A 16,683-nucleotide genomic window follows, 5' to 3' on the forward strand; every position below is an offset into this window, starting at 1 on the left:
TAAACTTCTCTACATTTGGGGACTCATTTTTATCATAGATGACTGAGGTATCACCTCTTGATAATTAACATTAAATATTCAAAATAATAATTGGAAATGAATAGGAATCACAGCTTAAGCTTTGATACAGCAGTGGCTGCTATCAGCAAGGATCCTTTAATCTGGGTTCTAATTTCTCTAGTAATTAAGTTCCTGGAAGAAAATAAAATAACCTTTTAATTTTAATCTGATTAGAATAATAGACCTTTTGCCATGAAAAATTAAAAAGAGGATGCTCCATTTCCAAATTAATTTTGTGACGGAGATATTTTCATAGGAATTTTCTGAAAGGCTTTCTTCTTCCATTTAGAATAACTGAAGATATTTTATAAGGGTCTTTCTCTGGATGTGTGATTATTTGGGATTGGATTTGGGGACTGAACAAATATCATGTTGATATCTTTGAGATTCATGTCCTAAAACTGTATTTATAGCAGGGTTTATCAAATTATAAAAGGCAAAAATCAAAATCAAAACCATGTCGTCCTATGGTTAAGGAACAATAAATCCTACTTTGTACTTCAGAAGTAAATGCCATGGTGAAGAGATGGTCTTCGATGCATCACTTCCATGGGAATACCCGAAGGGACCCGCTTGAGATGGAACTATTTCAGTAAACACTGCTGCTTGGCTGACAGCTAACTTCAGAAATAACCCTTTGCATGCCTAGTGTCATTTTATAGTACAAGAGATTTTATTTTGTGTTCTTCAGAATATTTGAAAGATAAGAAGTAACATAATTATTGTTTTCTCAATTTTTGTACGGACAGGAAAAATAAAACTCTGGGATTCAATGACTGAAGGTATTCTTGTCAGAAACAGAACTTGGACTTAAATCATGCCTTTTTCTTTTTGCAGTGAGGAACTATCTTATAAAGTAACCTATAAGTACAAAAAGTAGACCCCGATACATGAATATGGGTGCATATGGTTTATTTGACATTGGTCCAATAAATGCAACTGGGGAGTCGGGGGGAGAGGGGAGGTGAGACAAGTCGGGGTGGAAAGCCACAAAAAAGATCTTTAATAAGGAGATTGCTACTATGGGCAACTGAATTTGAGCCCACTGGAGTCTCTCTGAGAGGCTGTCGTAATACTGTCCCTTGCACACCTAGTGTCTGGCCTATTCCTCTTTCTACATCATTGGAAGCCATTGAAATGTATGGGAGTTTTCTGCAGATGACAGCCAGGGTGGGATGAAGAGATATACTTAATGTAATTACTTCATAACAGAGCAAGGTCAATTACAAATGGGCTTAGGATAATGGAGATTTCCAGGAAGACCTACTGACATTAAATGAAACTTAACAAAAAAAAAATTTATCTACTGAACTTAATCCTTACCCTTAGAGTTAGTCATATTGCACATTAGCAGTTAGAGCTGAGAACCATAGTCAGCAACTCTAGCTTGATTTTTATTGCTTTTTTATGTTTCATCATTTACTTGGCCATCTATGAAACCCAGAGTGCCAGATTCCTGGTCGTGATCACTCCCTCAGATTCATTCAGTTATTCATTCACACCTACTATGTACCAGATATGGTTTTAGCTGTAGGGTTTCTAGTAGAGAATAAAACAGACAAAAGAGAGCTTATAATCAAGTGATAGAAAACATAAAATTCATAAGTATGCTAATAAATGAACATATAATAAATTTGGTAATGAGAGAAACTATAAGGAAAAATAAAGCTCAGAAAAGAAGAGATGCTGGAAGAGAGGGGAAAATGATATGTGATATAGAATAGCTGGGAAAGACCACCTTTCTGTTAAGATGACATTTGCACAGAGACCTGATGTGAAGGAGCAAAACCATGAAGATAATTCACACAAGGCATTCCAGATGGTTCACATGACACCTCCTAGTTCACCAAAAGGACTTTAGTCAGTACTTTTCGTGAGTTCAAAAAGAACAGAAAGGTGTTGTAGGGAACAGAGTGATCCCGATTATACATTTATAAAGATAATACCACTTTGTGGGGAGATTAGACTGTTAGTGCAAAGAGGGAAATCAGAGAAACCATTGGGGGCTATTGAAATACTCTGTATTCATCTGTTGATGGACACTTAGGTTGCTTCCAAATCTTAGCTGTCGTTAACAGTGCTGCAACAAACAGGAGTGCAGATGTCTGTTCGGTGTACTTATTTCCTTCCTTTTGGGTATATACTCAGTAGTCGGATTGCTGGATCATTTGGTAGACCAAAGATGATAGTGGGCTCATGTAGCTGTTTGCCTTATTACGTTATTTATATTATGCATACTATTATACTATTTGTGCTGTTGTATTCACTTGTATGCTAAATTTTATAATTTGGAAAGTCTTCTGCATTAATTACTTTAGAGCAGAGATTTTATATTCTTGATTGAAACAAAATGTGCTCAGTAGCCGGGCGTGGAGGCTCATGCCTGTAATCCCTGCACTTTGGGAGGCTGAGGCAGGTGGAACTAAAGGTCAGGAGTTCAGGACCAGCCTGACTAACACGGTGAAACCATGTCTCTACTAAAAATACATAACTAGCCAGGTGTGGTGGTACATACCTGTAATCCCAGGTACTTGGGAGGCTGAGGCAGGAGAATCACTTGAACCCAGGAGCCAGGGGTTGCAGTGAGCCGAGATCCCACAATTGCACTCCAGTCTAGGAAACAAGAGTGGAATTCCATCTCAAAACAAAACAAAACAAAAAAAAGTGCTCAGTAAGCATTACTAAATTAAAATTTGAAAATCCTAAAAAAAAAAAAAAAACACACACACTTGAGTGATTATGTGTGATAATACTATGATATGAGTAACTACTACAAACATGGGACTATCTTCTAAGCTCCAACAGCCCTTACGCTGTTCTTTAAAACAGTTTTTCTATTTCTTAGTATAAATCAACTAGTAATGTATGATTTTCCTATAAAGGAGCGCATGTAGTAAATAGCCTAGGCTTTATGAACTGTATGGTTTCCAGTGCAGCTGACTCTTGCTGTAGGGCACATGGTATGTAAATAAATGTACTTGGCTACATTCCAATAACATTTATATGGACACTAACATTGGAATTGTATATAACTTTCACATGTCACTAAACATTATTCTTCTTTTTATTTCTTTTCAACCATTTAGAAAAGTAAAAACTATTCTTAGCTCACAGGTTATAGAAAAACAGGTGGCAGCAAGCCAGATTTCAGCCACAAACTGGTTTTTCAGATTCCTGGTATAAATTATCAGGAGCTTGGAACCCTGATCTGTGCGTCATTGATTTGCTCTCATTCTATTTTTGGATACCTTTATTTGCTGGAGTTCTCTTTCTTTTGTGAAACCGAAGCACGCCCTCATGTAACTTCTACCTATGGATTCTACATTGTGCCATCTGAAGAAGAATAGCACAAAATGCCCCCCAACCACCACCTTGTCACAGCGCAGGTCTTCACAGAGTCTGTTCTGGCCCTCTTGATTTTCTCTGCTACTAAGTGTTAAACTCTCTCCAGAAGCTTATGTTTCCTGGCTGCTCTCCCCTTTTTGCTTTTTAATTTTCTGATTATTGTTCAACACAAACTAAACAAAAGCTTTAAGCTACTGTCCACCTAATGGATAATTCAATAGAATTTTTGTTTCCAAAGATTGTTGTATCAGGCAACAATGAAGTGCCATTGTTGGGGATATGCATTCTTGTTTTATTTTGCTGTTTTTTTTTTTTAATATCATGTACTCTATTATAAAAATAACTCATTTGTAAATGATCAGATAATCCTATTATTATTTTCCATGACTATTGGTGGTCAGTTAGTACTTATAGCTGCACATACATATTATTATATAGTACTTAATTTCTATAAACTATACTCACCAAATGTGTTTATTGAGAGAGAACAAACTATACAGAAAAATAAATATTTTAAAAACAAAGACAGACATTAGGTAAAAGCCCATACATTCATTTTCTTGTCTGAGAATGAGATCTAGCAAAGCTAACCAGAAAATAAATTACTAAGTTAAAATAGTTCATAATTCTCTAAGTTAAAATAGCACATAATCAAAATGTGCTCAGTGGCCTGGTGTGGTGGCTCACGCCTGTAATCTCAGCACTTTGGGAGGACAAGGTCATCCAAATGACTTTTTTTCAACCCATTTCTTTCCCTAAGTACCCAGTGGTATTAATACTGCTTGTCTACTTGGTTGGGTTATTCAGTTAGGTGGAGTATAGAACCACTTATAATGTTAAAGAGACATGAGACATCAGTTTGAATTGTAAAGAACACTGTATTTTCCTAGAGAAAAATACTTTTGTTTGTAAAATCCTGATTTGTTGATATTAGAAATTGTGTTCAACTAGGTAATTTTAAGAAAAGAAACAACTTTTATCTTGTACTTACCAGGTTCTGGGTTGAATGATGGACAGTGGCACGAGGTTCGCTTCCTAGCCAAGGAGAATTTTGCTATTCTCACCATCGATGGAGATGAAGCATCAGCAGTTCGAACTAATAGTCCTCTTCAAGTTAAAACCGGCGAGAAGTACTTTTTTGGAGGTAAGAATGCCATTGCTTTTTGGTTACTAATCCATTACAAAAAAAAAATGAGGTTTCAAAATGAAGTTTGATTATGAAGTATTTATATTTGACTCAACTGACTCAGTAGATCTCAGGATAAAACAAACAAACTCTAATTCCATTGAGCAAAAAAAAAAAAGAAAAAAAATTTGTTTCTGATGAAGATATTAAGGTGATGTCACTATATTCTTTTGGCCCAATTTAAATCATTGAAGTATAACAAAGGAGATTTTAAATTCATCCTCATAATCCTCAGAAGTCAGGTCCTTGGATTATTTGCTGGTGACCTATTGCTATGTAACTAATTATCCAAACCTTAGTGTCTTCAAACAAACATTTATTATCTCGCAGTTTCTCTGGATCAGGAATTCAGGAGTAATTTAGCTGAGCGAGTCTTTCATGAGGTTGACTTCAAACTGTTGGCTGTGGCTGCATCATTTGAAGACTTGTCTGCTTCCAACAGGTCTCACGTACGTGGCTGATGGTGCTGGCTAGGATGCCCCAGTTCTCTGTGGCCTCGGATTCTGTAACACCTTCCTTCTTCAAGTAGCCTCTCCTGGGGGTGACTGGGCAGAGAAAGAGAGAGGGAAAACAAAAGAAAGAGAGGAGGGGAGGGGAAAGCCAGTAAGTCAGGAAGTTCTCCAGATAAAAACCATAAGTAGTTTTTTTTTTTTTTTTTACAAATAATCCAATTTAACAGTGATATCCCATCACTACTATTATTTTCAGCTTGTGAGAAGTGAGTTGCTAAATCCCATCCACAGTTAAAGGAAGGGGATTTCACAACGGCATGACTACAAAGAGCCATTGATTCCTGGGTATCATTTTAAAGGTGCCTACCACAGTCTACCTTATAGGAGAAGACATGTGGTCACAAACATCTTGGTTCTTAAGTAATGAAAAGATTAGTAAAAAGAATATTATCTTATGAGAAATTCTACTATGTGTTAAAAAGTGTTGTAGCAAAGACCTGTCATATTTTCTAACTGGAAAAATGTGTCCTGTCAGAAAATGATTTTTTTCATAACTAATAAATTATGAGGACATATTTTATTAAAGTGCTAGGCACATTGTTTAGATCAATACATCTTTTATTAGATTATTGTCTTTCCTGTCCTAAATCATGCAATGTGAGATGTAAAAAATAAATCACATTCTTAGAAAAGGCTTTTATTTAAGCTTTAAAATCTATATGTTACATATTTGCCTCTGAGAATGTTTATATTTACATATCTATTATTTGTTTATATTAATAGTTATATATCATTTTGTGTGTGTGTGTGTGTGTGTTCTAGTTCTTAGAGTAAGGTGACATGAGAGCAGCCACTTTGTTTATCTTGTACCCTGCTATATTCCTCAAGGTCCTAGAAAAAATCCTGGAATGTTGTAGATGAACAATAAATATTTGTGAAAGAATTAATAAATTATATAAAATAGGCAAGATATCACTTTATTATGAATTGCCTAGAGAGGAAACAGAGAAGACCCCAGGAGATTTACTGACTTGCCACTGAATTTGCAGCTAGCACCTGGATTTAAGTTTTTGGAGTCCTATACCACGGCATTTCTCCCCATCTAATTAGTGACAACTTAGAGACAAAAATCATGAACTAGGGCTCTCCTTCTTTAATCTTCCATAATATTTGTTGGAAGTTAAGACTACATGATTTTAAGAAGACTCTCAATAAATATTTGATGAGTAAATGAAAGTCAAACAAGCTTTCTTATGAGTGAATGAACTGGACATATTGACCTGAAAAAAAAAAACAATAGCCAAACCGGTTACCCTCCAAACAAAAAATTCAGTAAGATTGGCTTATGGCCAAGAGTTTTCATTGCTCTGATAGTAAATAGATCCCAGTTGTCAGTGGGAAAGCTACTGATAATCTCTACTGATCCCTTGACTGGAATATTTTTGGCCATACATGAGCTCCCTGAATGCCCAAGGCCAGTTTTTATCGATTTCAATCTAGAGGGGCGAGCAAATAGCTATCACCACACATTCATGGCATAAAGTTTATAGGATATGAGGTCTTGATGGTGTGCTATTCACTATCAGTTTACAGATTTTCGTTTTCGTGTCCAGCAGTCAGGAGAATATCGACTTTCTCTTGGGTCTGTGGTCTGCCTTTAGGACATATTGTCAGCTAATGATCATGAAGCTTGTTTTGTTATATTGTCATTAGCTGAATCCTGAGTGTGTAAGAATCATGAGAAGAACTCGTTGCCATTCTAACGCTCAGGCCCCACCTCTGGAACTTTGACATTCAGGAGGATGACAAATTGAAGAATTCAAAACTTCAAGTGATTCTGATAAACACAGTCTGAGAAACAGAATTATAGATTGACCTTAGCCAATTTGCACACACACCTTTTAGATTCTTTTTGTAAAACATCATCAGTCACTGAAAAGGTTGGGATACATGAGAATTAGCTACTCTCCTATAGCTTTGCCCTCAGGGGGCAAAGGAACGGAAGTCGCAGGACAAGTTATGATGCGCATAAACACATTTATTAAATGAACAAGTATTACCAAGGAAGCACAACACTGTTAACAAATGTTCTTCTGCAAGCTCAGTGAGGTCCCAGCTCTCCTTGAATAAAATGTTTTCCTGAAGCAATGACGATGAATGGTGGGATTCAGCTACACCTAGAGCTGGTGCTAGGCGACAGAAAGCCTCCTCAGCAAATAATCGCTGGCACAGGATCACTAAGTGATCCTAACTCCAGAAGCATTTCTGAGAACTCAGGTTACAGGCCTCACCAGAGTCTTTCACCATCTTAACACAAGGCTGGGTGTGTCTCTCAAAGGTGTTGTGCCAAACCACATATCTTTAGTGCCTTTAAGTTCACTATTGATATCTCCTTTCTAACATTTCATTAACATTTACATTTATGCTATCTAACCACTAATTTCACCAAAGAAAACCCAGTTTGGTATTAAGTTCATCAGAGGACTTGTTGATTCAGTGAATTAGGTTGATATGAGGAATAAATAGCAAAAAACTAAGAGTCACCCCCTCTGGAGTGGGTGTACTGTTTCTGCACTAAAACTCTTGATGCCTCTTACTTGTGGATTCCTGATCAGAAGAGGAACTGCCTCTGGATTGCAACTTTAACTAAAACACAAATGCCCACAACTCTATGCCGTGTGTGCTGGAAATTTTAAAGTAGGATTCAAATATTATAATAAACACATCTTAAGATATACTAGTATAGTGGAAAGGAGAATTGACTTTGTTCTAAAATACAAGCTTTGGAATCCTGCATACCTGATTTTGGATCTGGCTTTATCACTTAATTAGTGGATCCCTTAATACTGTATCTTTCTTCATCTATTAAATGGCAATAGAATCTGTTTTCTGAACACTGTGTGGCGTAAACTTAAACCTGGGGTCTGACCCTAGGGAATGCTAAATGCTGTCTGACTTTCCAGTGCATCTTGAGTCTTTCTTTTAACTCTGTGAGAGACACAGCCTCTCAAGGAACATTGGAGACTTCAGACCATTATCTATTTAATGGCCTCTCACCAACTTTGACACCACCGAAAGTGTTTCTTCCCCCACAGTCACTGAAGAAAAGTACTTTTCCTGCTCACTGAAAGCCACAAGAAAAGGCTTACCTGCCGTCCTACACTCTGTTTTGTTTGTAAACCCTTAAACATGTCCACATTTTGTTTCTTTTAAAGTTAAGTCCCGGTTGCATAGCTTTCTTTGCAACCCAGGCTGGGTCGTTTCACACCAGTGTGCCATTTTATCTCTGTGCTTGCTCCCTGCTAATCCCAGCAAAGTTCTTAGTTCTCCTTTGTAACGTCCATGATCAGATGATGTTCAATCACCAAGAATTCTTTTGCTTTTTTTTTTTTTTTCTTGGGAATAAGCAAAGAAAGAGATCCGTTATTTGGGATGTTTCTTCAGCAAAGTATGTTTTAGCTGCTTTAACGTGTTTTATTTTCCTCCAACTAGAATTTTTTTAGATAACACTCCATTGATGTTAATAATCCAAAGAATGTTAAACACAATAATTACATTTACCTATTGACTGTTGACGTGGTAATAAGCTTTCTGATACAGGCTGATACCCATGGTTACGAGAGAGCAGTACGATTTTTAAATTTCTAAATTTTCTTTGTTTTGGACATTTTTATTATCTCTTTTGTTTTCATTAAAAGAGAAAGGAGCTGTAGGCTGAAGAGGAGAGATAAGAAGCTTCTAGAGCCAGTCTTATTGGAAGGGGAGTTCTAAAGAACTCGGTGGGGAAGGAGGCAGGTTTTAGGAAGGTACCAAAGCAAGTGGTGAAGGCAAGATAAAAAGAGGGCAGTGGAGCTGGCCTGAGTTTGATAGGATTTGTGTTAATAAAGTTTAATAAGAGGGCATGTCTTTCCAGCTCACCAGTATATAACTGTCTTGGTCAGTTTTGGCTACTATAACAGAATACTATAGGTTGAGTGGTCTAAACACCAGAAATATGTTTTTCATGGTTCTTGAGGTTGAGAAGTCCAAGACCAAGGTATCAAGATACACACAGATTCCATGTCTACTGAGGGCACATTATGAGAAGCTTCAGACAACCATTTTCTTATTGTATGTTCTCATTGGAGAAAAAGAGAGAGAAAGAGAGCACACACTCTTAAGTCTCTTCTTATGAGCACACCAATCCCATCATAGGGGTTCCACTCTCATGACCTAATTAACCCCCAAAGGCCCCACTTCCTAATACCATCCCACGGGGGCTTAGGGTTTCCATATGTGAATTTTGAGGGACACAAACACATAGTCTATAACAATGGCCTTTCAATCCTCATTGAAGTAGACCATGGATTTTAAATATTAGGTTGTGCAAAAGTAATTGGGGTTTTTGCCATTGAAAGTCATGGCAAAAACGAGCTAACTAGATAGGTATGTAAACATAGATTTTTATCAAGTAGTTATGTTGTAAAATAATTAGGGGATGTGGTTTTCAGGCTCCTTAGCTATTTATTATAGGAAAATACCAACACTCCTTCAAGCGCTTGGCTGCCTGAAAGTTTCTTAGTGAAGGAATACACTCCGTGAAACGCCTCCCAGATGGTTTCCCAGAAATCCTTGGTTTGGCTCATCCATCACAGAGTACGGAACTTGCAGCATCCCATCCAGGATCCACTTGTCAGCCCTGTGAAGTATCTGCTGCCTTGCTTTTGTACCAACAGGAAATCTATTGTTTAGAAGTTTGTTTTCTAGCCCTTTCTCATAGTTCTCCCCCTCAAAAAAAATTGGAGTGAGACAAGTTTTATTAAATGATACAAGTTAGACAATGTGTCATTTCAGGAGTGTGAAAAGTGAATCCTAAACAGACTTTTTGGAGGTATGTAATGATTTTCTAGGGATGCCATATCAAAGTACCATAAACACGGTGGCTTAAAACAACATAGTTCTATTCTCTCAACGTTCTAGAGGCTAGAAGGCTAAAATGGAGGTTCAGCAGGATTTTAAGGTCTCTGAAGGCCCCAGGGGAGGATCCTTCCACTCCTCTGGCTTCTGGTAGTTACCAGTAATACTCATTATTCCCTGGCTTCTAGATACCTCCCTCCAGTCTCTGCCTCCATCTTCACATGGTCTTCTCCCTGTTGTATTTCTGCATCCACATTTCCTTCTTCTGATAAGGACATCATTCATGGGATTAGGGATCGATCTAATCATTCTCACCTCATCTTAACCTGATTGTATCTGCAAGAACCCTATTTCCCATGAGGCCACTTTCATAGGTTTCACAGTTAGGACTTCAATGTATCTCTTTGGAGGATACAATTTAGCCCATAGTAAGGTATAAATGATTTATTTTGCAACCACCTCTAATTAAAAATTAGCATACTTCCTGAAGGAGATTCATACTTCTGATTTTGTTTTATCCATTCTCAAAGATGGCTCTTATGAAGTTAAAAGTCAAACATACAGTTTGGGAAATGTGAATAACTAAAAGGTAGAGGCATTCAAACAAACAGCACAACAACAACATTTAAAGTATTGTGCATAGTGGATACAAATTTACTGGTCATATGAATTTGATGGTCAAATTTCTGAATGTGATTTTGTAACCTCTGAGTAGGACCAGGTATAGAATTACAAGGAATCAATTTAAAAAATGTCCAAGTTAATTTCTTGTCCATATGCATGAGAGTGAGAACTTATCTCTGATAAATATTAGAAAGCTTTGTGTAAAACAAAAAAGTAAATGATAAGAAAATGTATCATTGGTATGAAAGTACATTCTATGTGGAACTAACCAAATGTTGTATCCTTCCATTTGGGTCCTTACACATGTAATGTAGAGAGAAGAGAACACTCAGCTAAGACTTGGGGTCCGCAATCCTCAGAGCAGGATTGTACTTAGGGACAAAGGGAAAGAATCTGCCTTCATTGCTTTGTTTGACCCAAACATTTTCAGGAACAAAGGAATTTGTAACTTGACCTTGATGTGTAGTGCCATGGAAACCCACCACTACCAAACAAATGAAATTATTAAAGACTTTACTTGTAGATAGTAATAATACTGGAAATAAAACAACCACACACACACAATGAGTGCAATTAAAAGAAGAAAAAAAATCTTACAGTTGCTCTCATTTTTCCTTAGAATGTAGTGCCCTTTCCAAAATAACATGCATTTAAGAATAAATTAAGCCATCTTGTTGTCATACTGTACTTATCTTGGAATTTTGTACAATGGGCATCTACTAAACAGTGAAGCGTAAGCTTCAAACCATAGAAATATCATGAAGTGTTCCCAGAGAGTTGTTTATGCTAAAGCAACATGAAAAGTTCAAGAGAACACCAGTGGCACCCCATCAATATACATTAAATCCCTTACTGGCAGTAAGAAATGTCCTCACATTTAACATATAAATGCTGGATAAGTCGGCTATCTTATGTGTAAAATCTTCTCATAAGAAATGGCTTCAGGCCAGGCACGGTGGCTCAAGCCTGTAATCTCAGCACTTTGGGAGGCAGAGGCGGGCAGACCACCTGAGGTCAGGCCGCAGCCTCACCAACATGATGAAACCCCATCTCTACTAAAAAAAATACAAAAATTAGCCAGTCATGGTGGCGCGTGCCTGTAATCCCAGTTACTTGGGAGGCTGAGGCATGAGAATTGCTTGAACCCGGGAGGCAGAGGTTGCAGTGAGCCGGGGTCACACCACTGCACTCCAGCCTGGGTGACAGAGCAAAACTCTGCAACGCCGCCCCCTCATCCACCAAAAAAAAAAAAAAAAAGAAAAAAAGAAAAGAAAGAAAAGAAAAAAGGAAATGATATGGTTATTTCCTTCAAAATATAAGTCCTTAAACTCAAACTGTAATTAGATTGTTTGATTTTCTCTTCACTGGCTGAAGTAATAGTAAATCTTTTTATCCTTTTGCTAGCCTGCTTTTGCAAATCTTTTTGAATATCCTTTGATGTTTTCATTCATACTGTCTGTTATAGAACTAAGACCTACCTTCATTCCTTTATATCCAAAGAGATTATGGAGCAACTAACAAGTAGTAGAGCTTGGATTAATTAAATCTTTTCTGAAAACCTGGCATTATTGTTCATGCTGAGGTAATGAACAAATCAGGGGAAAAATGCTTGCTCTTGGAAGACTACATTCTAGGTGGGACAGTAAATGAATAACATTGGTTAAATGAGTGTATTTGGGGAAAAATTAATCAGGGAGGGGATAGGAAGTTCTTGGTGGGGGGAGGGGTTGAGGATTATCTTTAAATGGCCAGAGAAACCTTTGATTAAGAAGATAGCATTTGAGCAAACGCCTCAGAGGAATGAGAACACACACACCATGAGAAGATGGGAGAGAAGAACGCTCCTGGTAGAGGGAGAAGCCAGTGTAACCCGATATCCAGCTGGTGTGTGCAGGGAGTGACTAGGAAAGAGAGTCAGTGTGACTGAAAAAAAGTGAGGTTGGACTATGAAGGGTCTTTAACAATGACTGAGAAGGTTGGACCGAGTAAATCTAGTTTATTTTAAAATAATCTCTCAGGCTGCTGTTTTGATAAAAGGCTGTCGTTCCATGAGGGAGAACAGTAGAAACTCTTGCAATAACCCAGATGAAAGAAGATCAGCTAGATTGTAGCAGTGGAGCCAGTGGGTAATGATCAATTCTACATACAAATTTGGAGGTCGAGTCAGCAGGACTTGCAGACAGGTGGGATATGGGGTGTGAAAGCCAAAGGGTCAAGGATGACATCAGTCTTCCTGACAAAAAGGCTCATGCCTCCCCTTTCCACTGTTTTACACTTTCTCCCTTACCCTTCCACAATATGAGGTCCATTTCACTGTATTTCCCTGAAAATGACTTTTGACCTATGCATCCTAAAACCAAGGAATTTGTTGTCTATGTGGTCATAGTTCCACCAAAATTAACAGAACCATGGACAGCTCCCTCCCAAACAAAATTCCCAGCATCCTGTCTCTTCTAGTTTCTTGTGATGGGTTCTCAGTCAATTCCTAAATTCCTCAGATCAAGTCTTGGCTGAATGCTCTTTCTGCTGCATCTAGGGTCAAGAATCTACTGATTTAAAACCCGCTATGGTAAATTAAAATTCCAAACAGTCTCTAATTTGGGGACCTTGCCATTTAGAAATAAGCAAGTAGAGAACCCTGACTTAAAGCTAGGAAGCTGTTATAATAAAAACAGCCTTTAAAAATATTGATTCACAAATAACCTCCTCATGCATATACTTCTAGCCTAAAAATGCCACCTAATGGTAATCTTTTCCTTTTGACCTTTGTTCCATCAGTGGTCCAACAATACTGCTGGGGTTGGAGGGGGGTAGGAAATAAACTATTTATCACCCTTTAAAATATAAACTGAAAATTAGCTATCATCTATATTTACATAGTGCTGAATATCCTTCATTAATACTAAAGTACTTGGTTACCCTATCTCACTTTTGTGTAATATGCCTCTCTTTGAAATGCTAATTTAGTATAAATGGCAAAAGCCAACTTTTGAACAATTTATTAAATTTTAGAATGAGATGGGAAAATCACAACTTAGAAACTCAGCGATTTCTGTAAATTATTAGTGATTAATTTGGCTTGGCTAATATTATATAATTTGAAATTATGTTTATTTACTGCTTCCAAACGTTTCAGTTAACCGTTTGTTTTCTATTTTTCTTTGTATTTTTAATATTTTCACTCTAGTCCATTATTATTATATGTGATTGTTTTTTCCATTTTTTTTCTAGAGGAGTTTGTCCTCCCCTAATTGTAGTGAGTAATCTAGAAACTCTTTCTCAATTAACTTTTTAAGCAGGACTTGATTGTACAAAAACAACTCTTGAAAATATTCAACTCAATATTTGCTATTTTATGCATTGTTCCTCATTTTAAAATATATTTTAACTTTTATTTTTGGTTCAGGGGTACATGTAAAGGGTTTTTTACATAGGTAAATTATGTGTCATGGGGATTTGATGTACAGAGCATTTTATCACCCAGGTTAAAAGCATAGTACCATAGAAGTAGTATTTTTAATAAAAAAAATACATATTTTTAAGCCATCACTTTCTATTAGAATATCAACGAGAAAAAATTTTCAATCTAATTCCCAAAGAACTTTCAGGCTTTTTTTATTTGTTTACCAATTATATGCATAAAAGAAAGGAGCAAAAAAAAAAAAAAAAAAAGGAATTCCAGATTGAAATTGAACATATTAACCTCATCAGAAATGGTTTTTCTGCTTGGAGATTGGAAAGTATTTATTATGTAGCCCAATGTTCCCAAGACTTTTTTTTACAGCTCCCACAAGTAAAATTTGATTAGAGCTATGTTTTAAACTAATTATTATTACAATTATTTTGATATTCTACATGCCTTTGCCTATTTCTGGCTCTTACAACTGGCTTGCATTGGAAATATTCAGATTTAAGAAATGATTGTAAGAAGTTTTCAAAGAAAAATATCATAAAATTACAAAAACTCTGACTTTCAAGAATTGGCTTAACCCTGTGGCCATTTACCATTGACATTCTCTGCTTCCTTTTCTCTTGATACTGATTTTGCTCTTTTAAAATCAGCCTAAAAGAACATCATGATCTGACTGTGAAAATAATACCGATAACACTAAAGATATGTAAATTAAATATTATTTTGTTTGTGAATTTTTTAGCAAATATCTTCTATATCTAAAATGCTCTTAAGTAGAGAAATTACTGGCCAAATTTTTTAAATGGTAATGCCTTATGTATCTGGTGCAAATATGTGATAGGTGTAAAGTGATTACTTGGGAAGCATAAATATGTCTACAGTTTATCCTATGAAGTTGATTTTACAGTGCTTTAACAAAAAGAAAAATCCTTAAATGTATCCTTCATTTTTCGTGAGTAATCAGTGTTAAAAAAAATTCAAAGATACATGTTAAAAGCATAGTAAGGAAGCCTTTATTCAGGACCATTGCAATAGATACAGGGACCACTGCAATGGAATTTTGCAGCGAGGGAAAGAGAATGGGCTCAACTCCAAGTGTAGGAAGGACAAGTGGGAATTTATAGCCAAAAAGCAGGGTTGGGTCAGTAGATAGAAAATTACTACAAAGAAACAATCCAAGGGTACAGGGATTTCTAGCTAAATCCACCTAATCAGAATTCTTGCTGAAAACAGGCTGAGGTGATCAGACATCATCTGTGGGTTGGTACAGGAGGAACATGGTCAGGTGTCAAGGATGATGAGATATGAGAACGATCAGCTATTGAGGACGGGGAGTTTTGGCTAAACTGACTTCGCAGGGTTCTTTTGCTAAAACTGGATTTTACAAGAGAGTAAACAGATGGACCTAGGAGGAAGTTCAGAGCCTGATTAAAGTTGGGTAAGGAAAAGAATCTTCACCATGTGTCAGTTCAGGTACTCTAAGAAGCAGAGGTCAAGACAGAATCGGACAATCAAGAGATTTATTGGGGAAGTACTTGTAAAGAAAAAAGGTTAAAGAGGACTCTGCCATTCAGGAATGGTGAAAGGAAAGAAAGAGTGCGCGGGTAGAGCCCCAGATGGTTGCACAGCTGAGGCAGTATTGGCCAGTCTCTAGCAAAAACTGTCTGTTAGAATCCTGTGTCAGAAAGAAATGGCCTGGCTCTCGTACTCCTGCTGTGTTCAGACTGAGGGCAGTCCAGGCAGCGTGGCCTCAGCTGGTAAGCACCTGTGGACCCTATTTAGAGCGACCAACTCTGACCTCAGGCAGGAAGGGAAGTGTGACCAGGGCCCTTCCTTAGTGGCCACAAGTCATTTGGTAATGACACAAAAAAGCAATACATAAAGGTGGTTACAGAAAGTTATTTTAAGGCACTTCTTGTCAAACCAGAAAGAAGTTTATGGGTTTTTGTTTTTCCAATAAAGCTGGTATTTTTATTTGCATATCAAATACTCTATGACTGAACAAGCAGGTAGAGGAGATGAATTTAGCATGCTTACTTTTTTTAATTGCTGAAAATTCAAATAATATTCTTACATGTGCAGAAACAAGCAGAATGGGATCCTGTGCCTGTAACTGTGCTGGTCTGTCATTGCTTATTTTGTCTGCTTGCCTGTTTTATTTCTCCTTTAGGCAATCAATTATTTAGATGTAAATTTAATTATTAAATTTATTATTATTTACATGCCTCTCTTTTAACTAAAAAGTTCTTTCTGGTTCTGTGGCTTTTTGTTTTCCATTGTTGAGTTTTTAAAAAGATCGGATTTTAAAATAAGCTAGTTTTTCTTGTTTGGTTTACTCAGGTAGTAATTAAAAAGAACTTTTGCTGAACTCACCCCTCCTTTTATTTTTAACTTCTCTTTCTTCTTTGGGTTCCCTTTGTCCATCCCAGCAACCAGCTACTTCTCAAGTAATTAAAAATTATTTTCTACTCCTCATGGGAATTTTAGAGTAATAAGAAATTTTGTAAGAGTTTTTGGCCTTCAAGACCCTAAAAATGGTTGAATATCTAATAGGGAAATTTGAAGTCTTTTTAGGTATAATGTGTGGGAGTGAGGGTCTGGGAATTCAGGCCAAAGACATTCCTAGTAACATATAATTCAGTCTACTTCAGAAGTTAGCCTTAAAATTACATTGTCTTTAATACTTTTCCAATCAAAAAAATCCCCAA

At 36.8% G+C, this 16,683-nt stretch overlaps 1 protein-coding gene across 2 annotated transcripts in view; it reads left to right on the forward strand.

Annotated features, from left to right (window-relative positions):
• The window catches only part of CNTNAP2 (contactin associated protein like 2), a 2,276,620-nt gene that overhangs the window by 1,143,813 nt on the left and 1,116,124 nt on the right, over positions 1-16,683 (forward strand). For both annotated transcript variants that reach the window (XM_025380223.1, XM_025380224.1), the window contains one exon: positions 4,400-4,549. In XM_025380223.1, the coding sequence (XP_025236008.1) occupies positions 4,400-4,549 (150 nt within the window). The remainder of the gene's footprint in view (positions 1-4,399; positions 4,550-16,683) is intronic.

Source organism: Theropithecus gelada, chromosome 3 (genome assembly GCF_003255815.1).
Source record: "Theropithecus gelada isolate Dixy chromosome 3, Tgel_1.0, whole genome shotgun sequence".
NCBI classification, from domain to species: domain Eukaryota; kingdom Metazoa; phylum Chordata; class Mammalia; order Primates; family Cercopithecidae; genus Theropithecus; species Theropithecus gelada.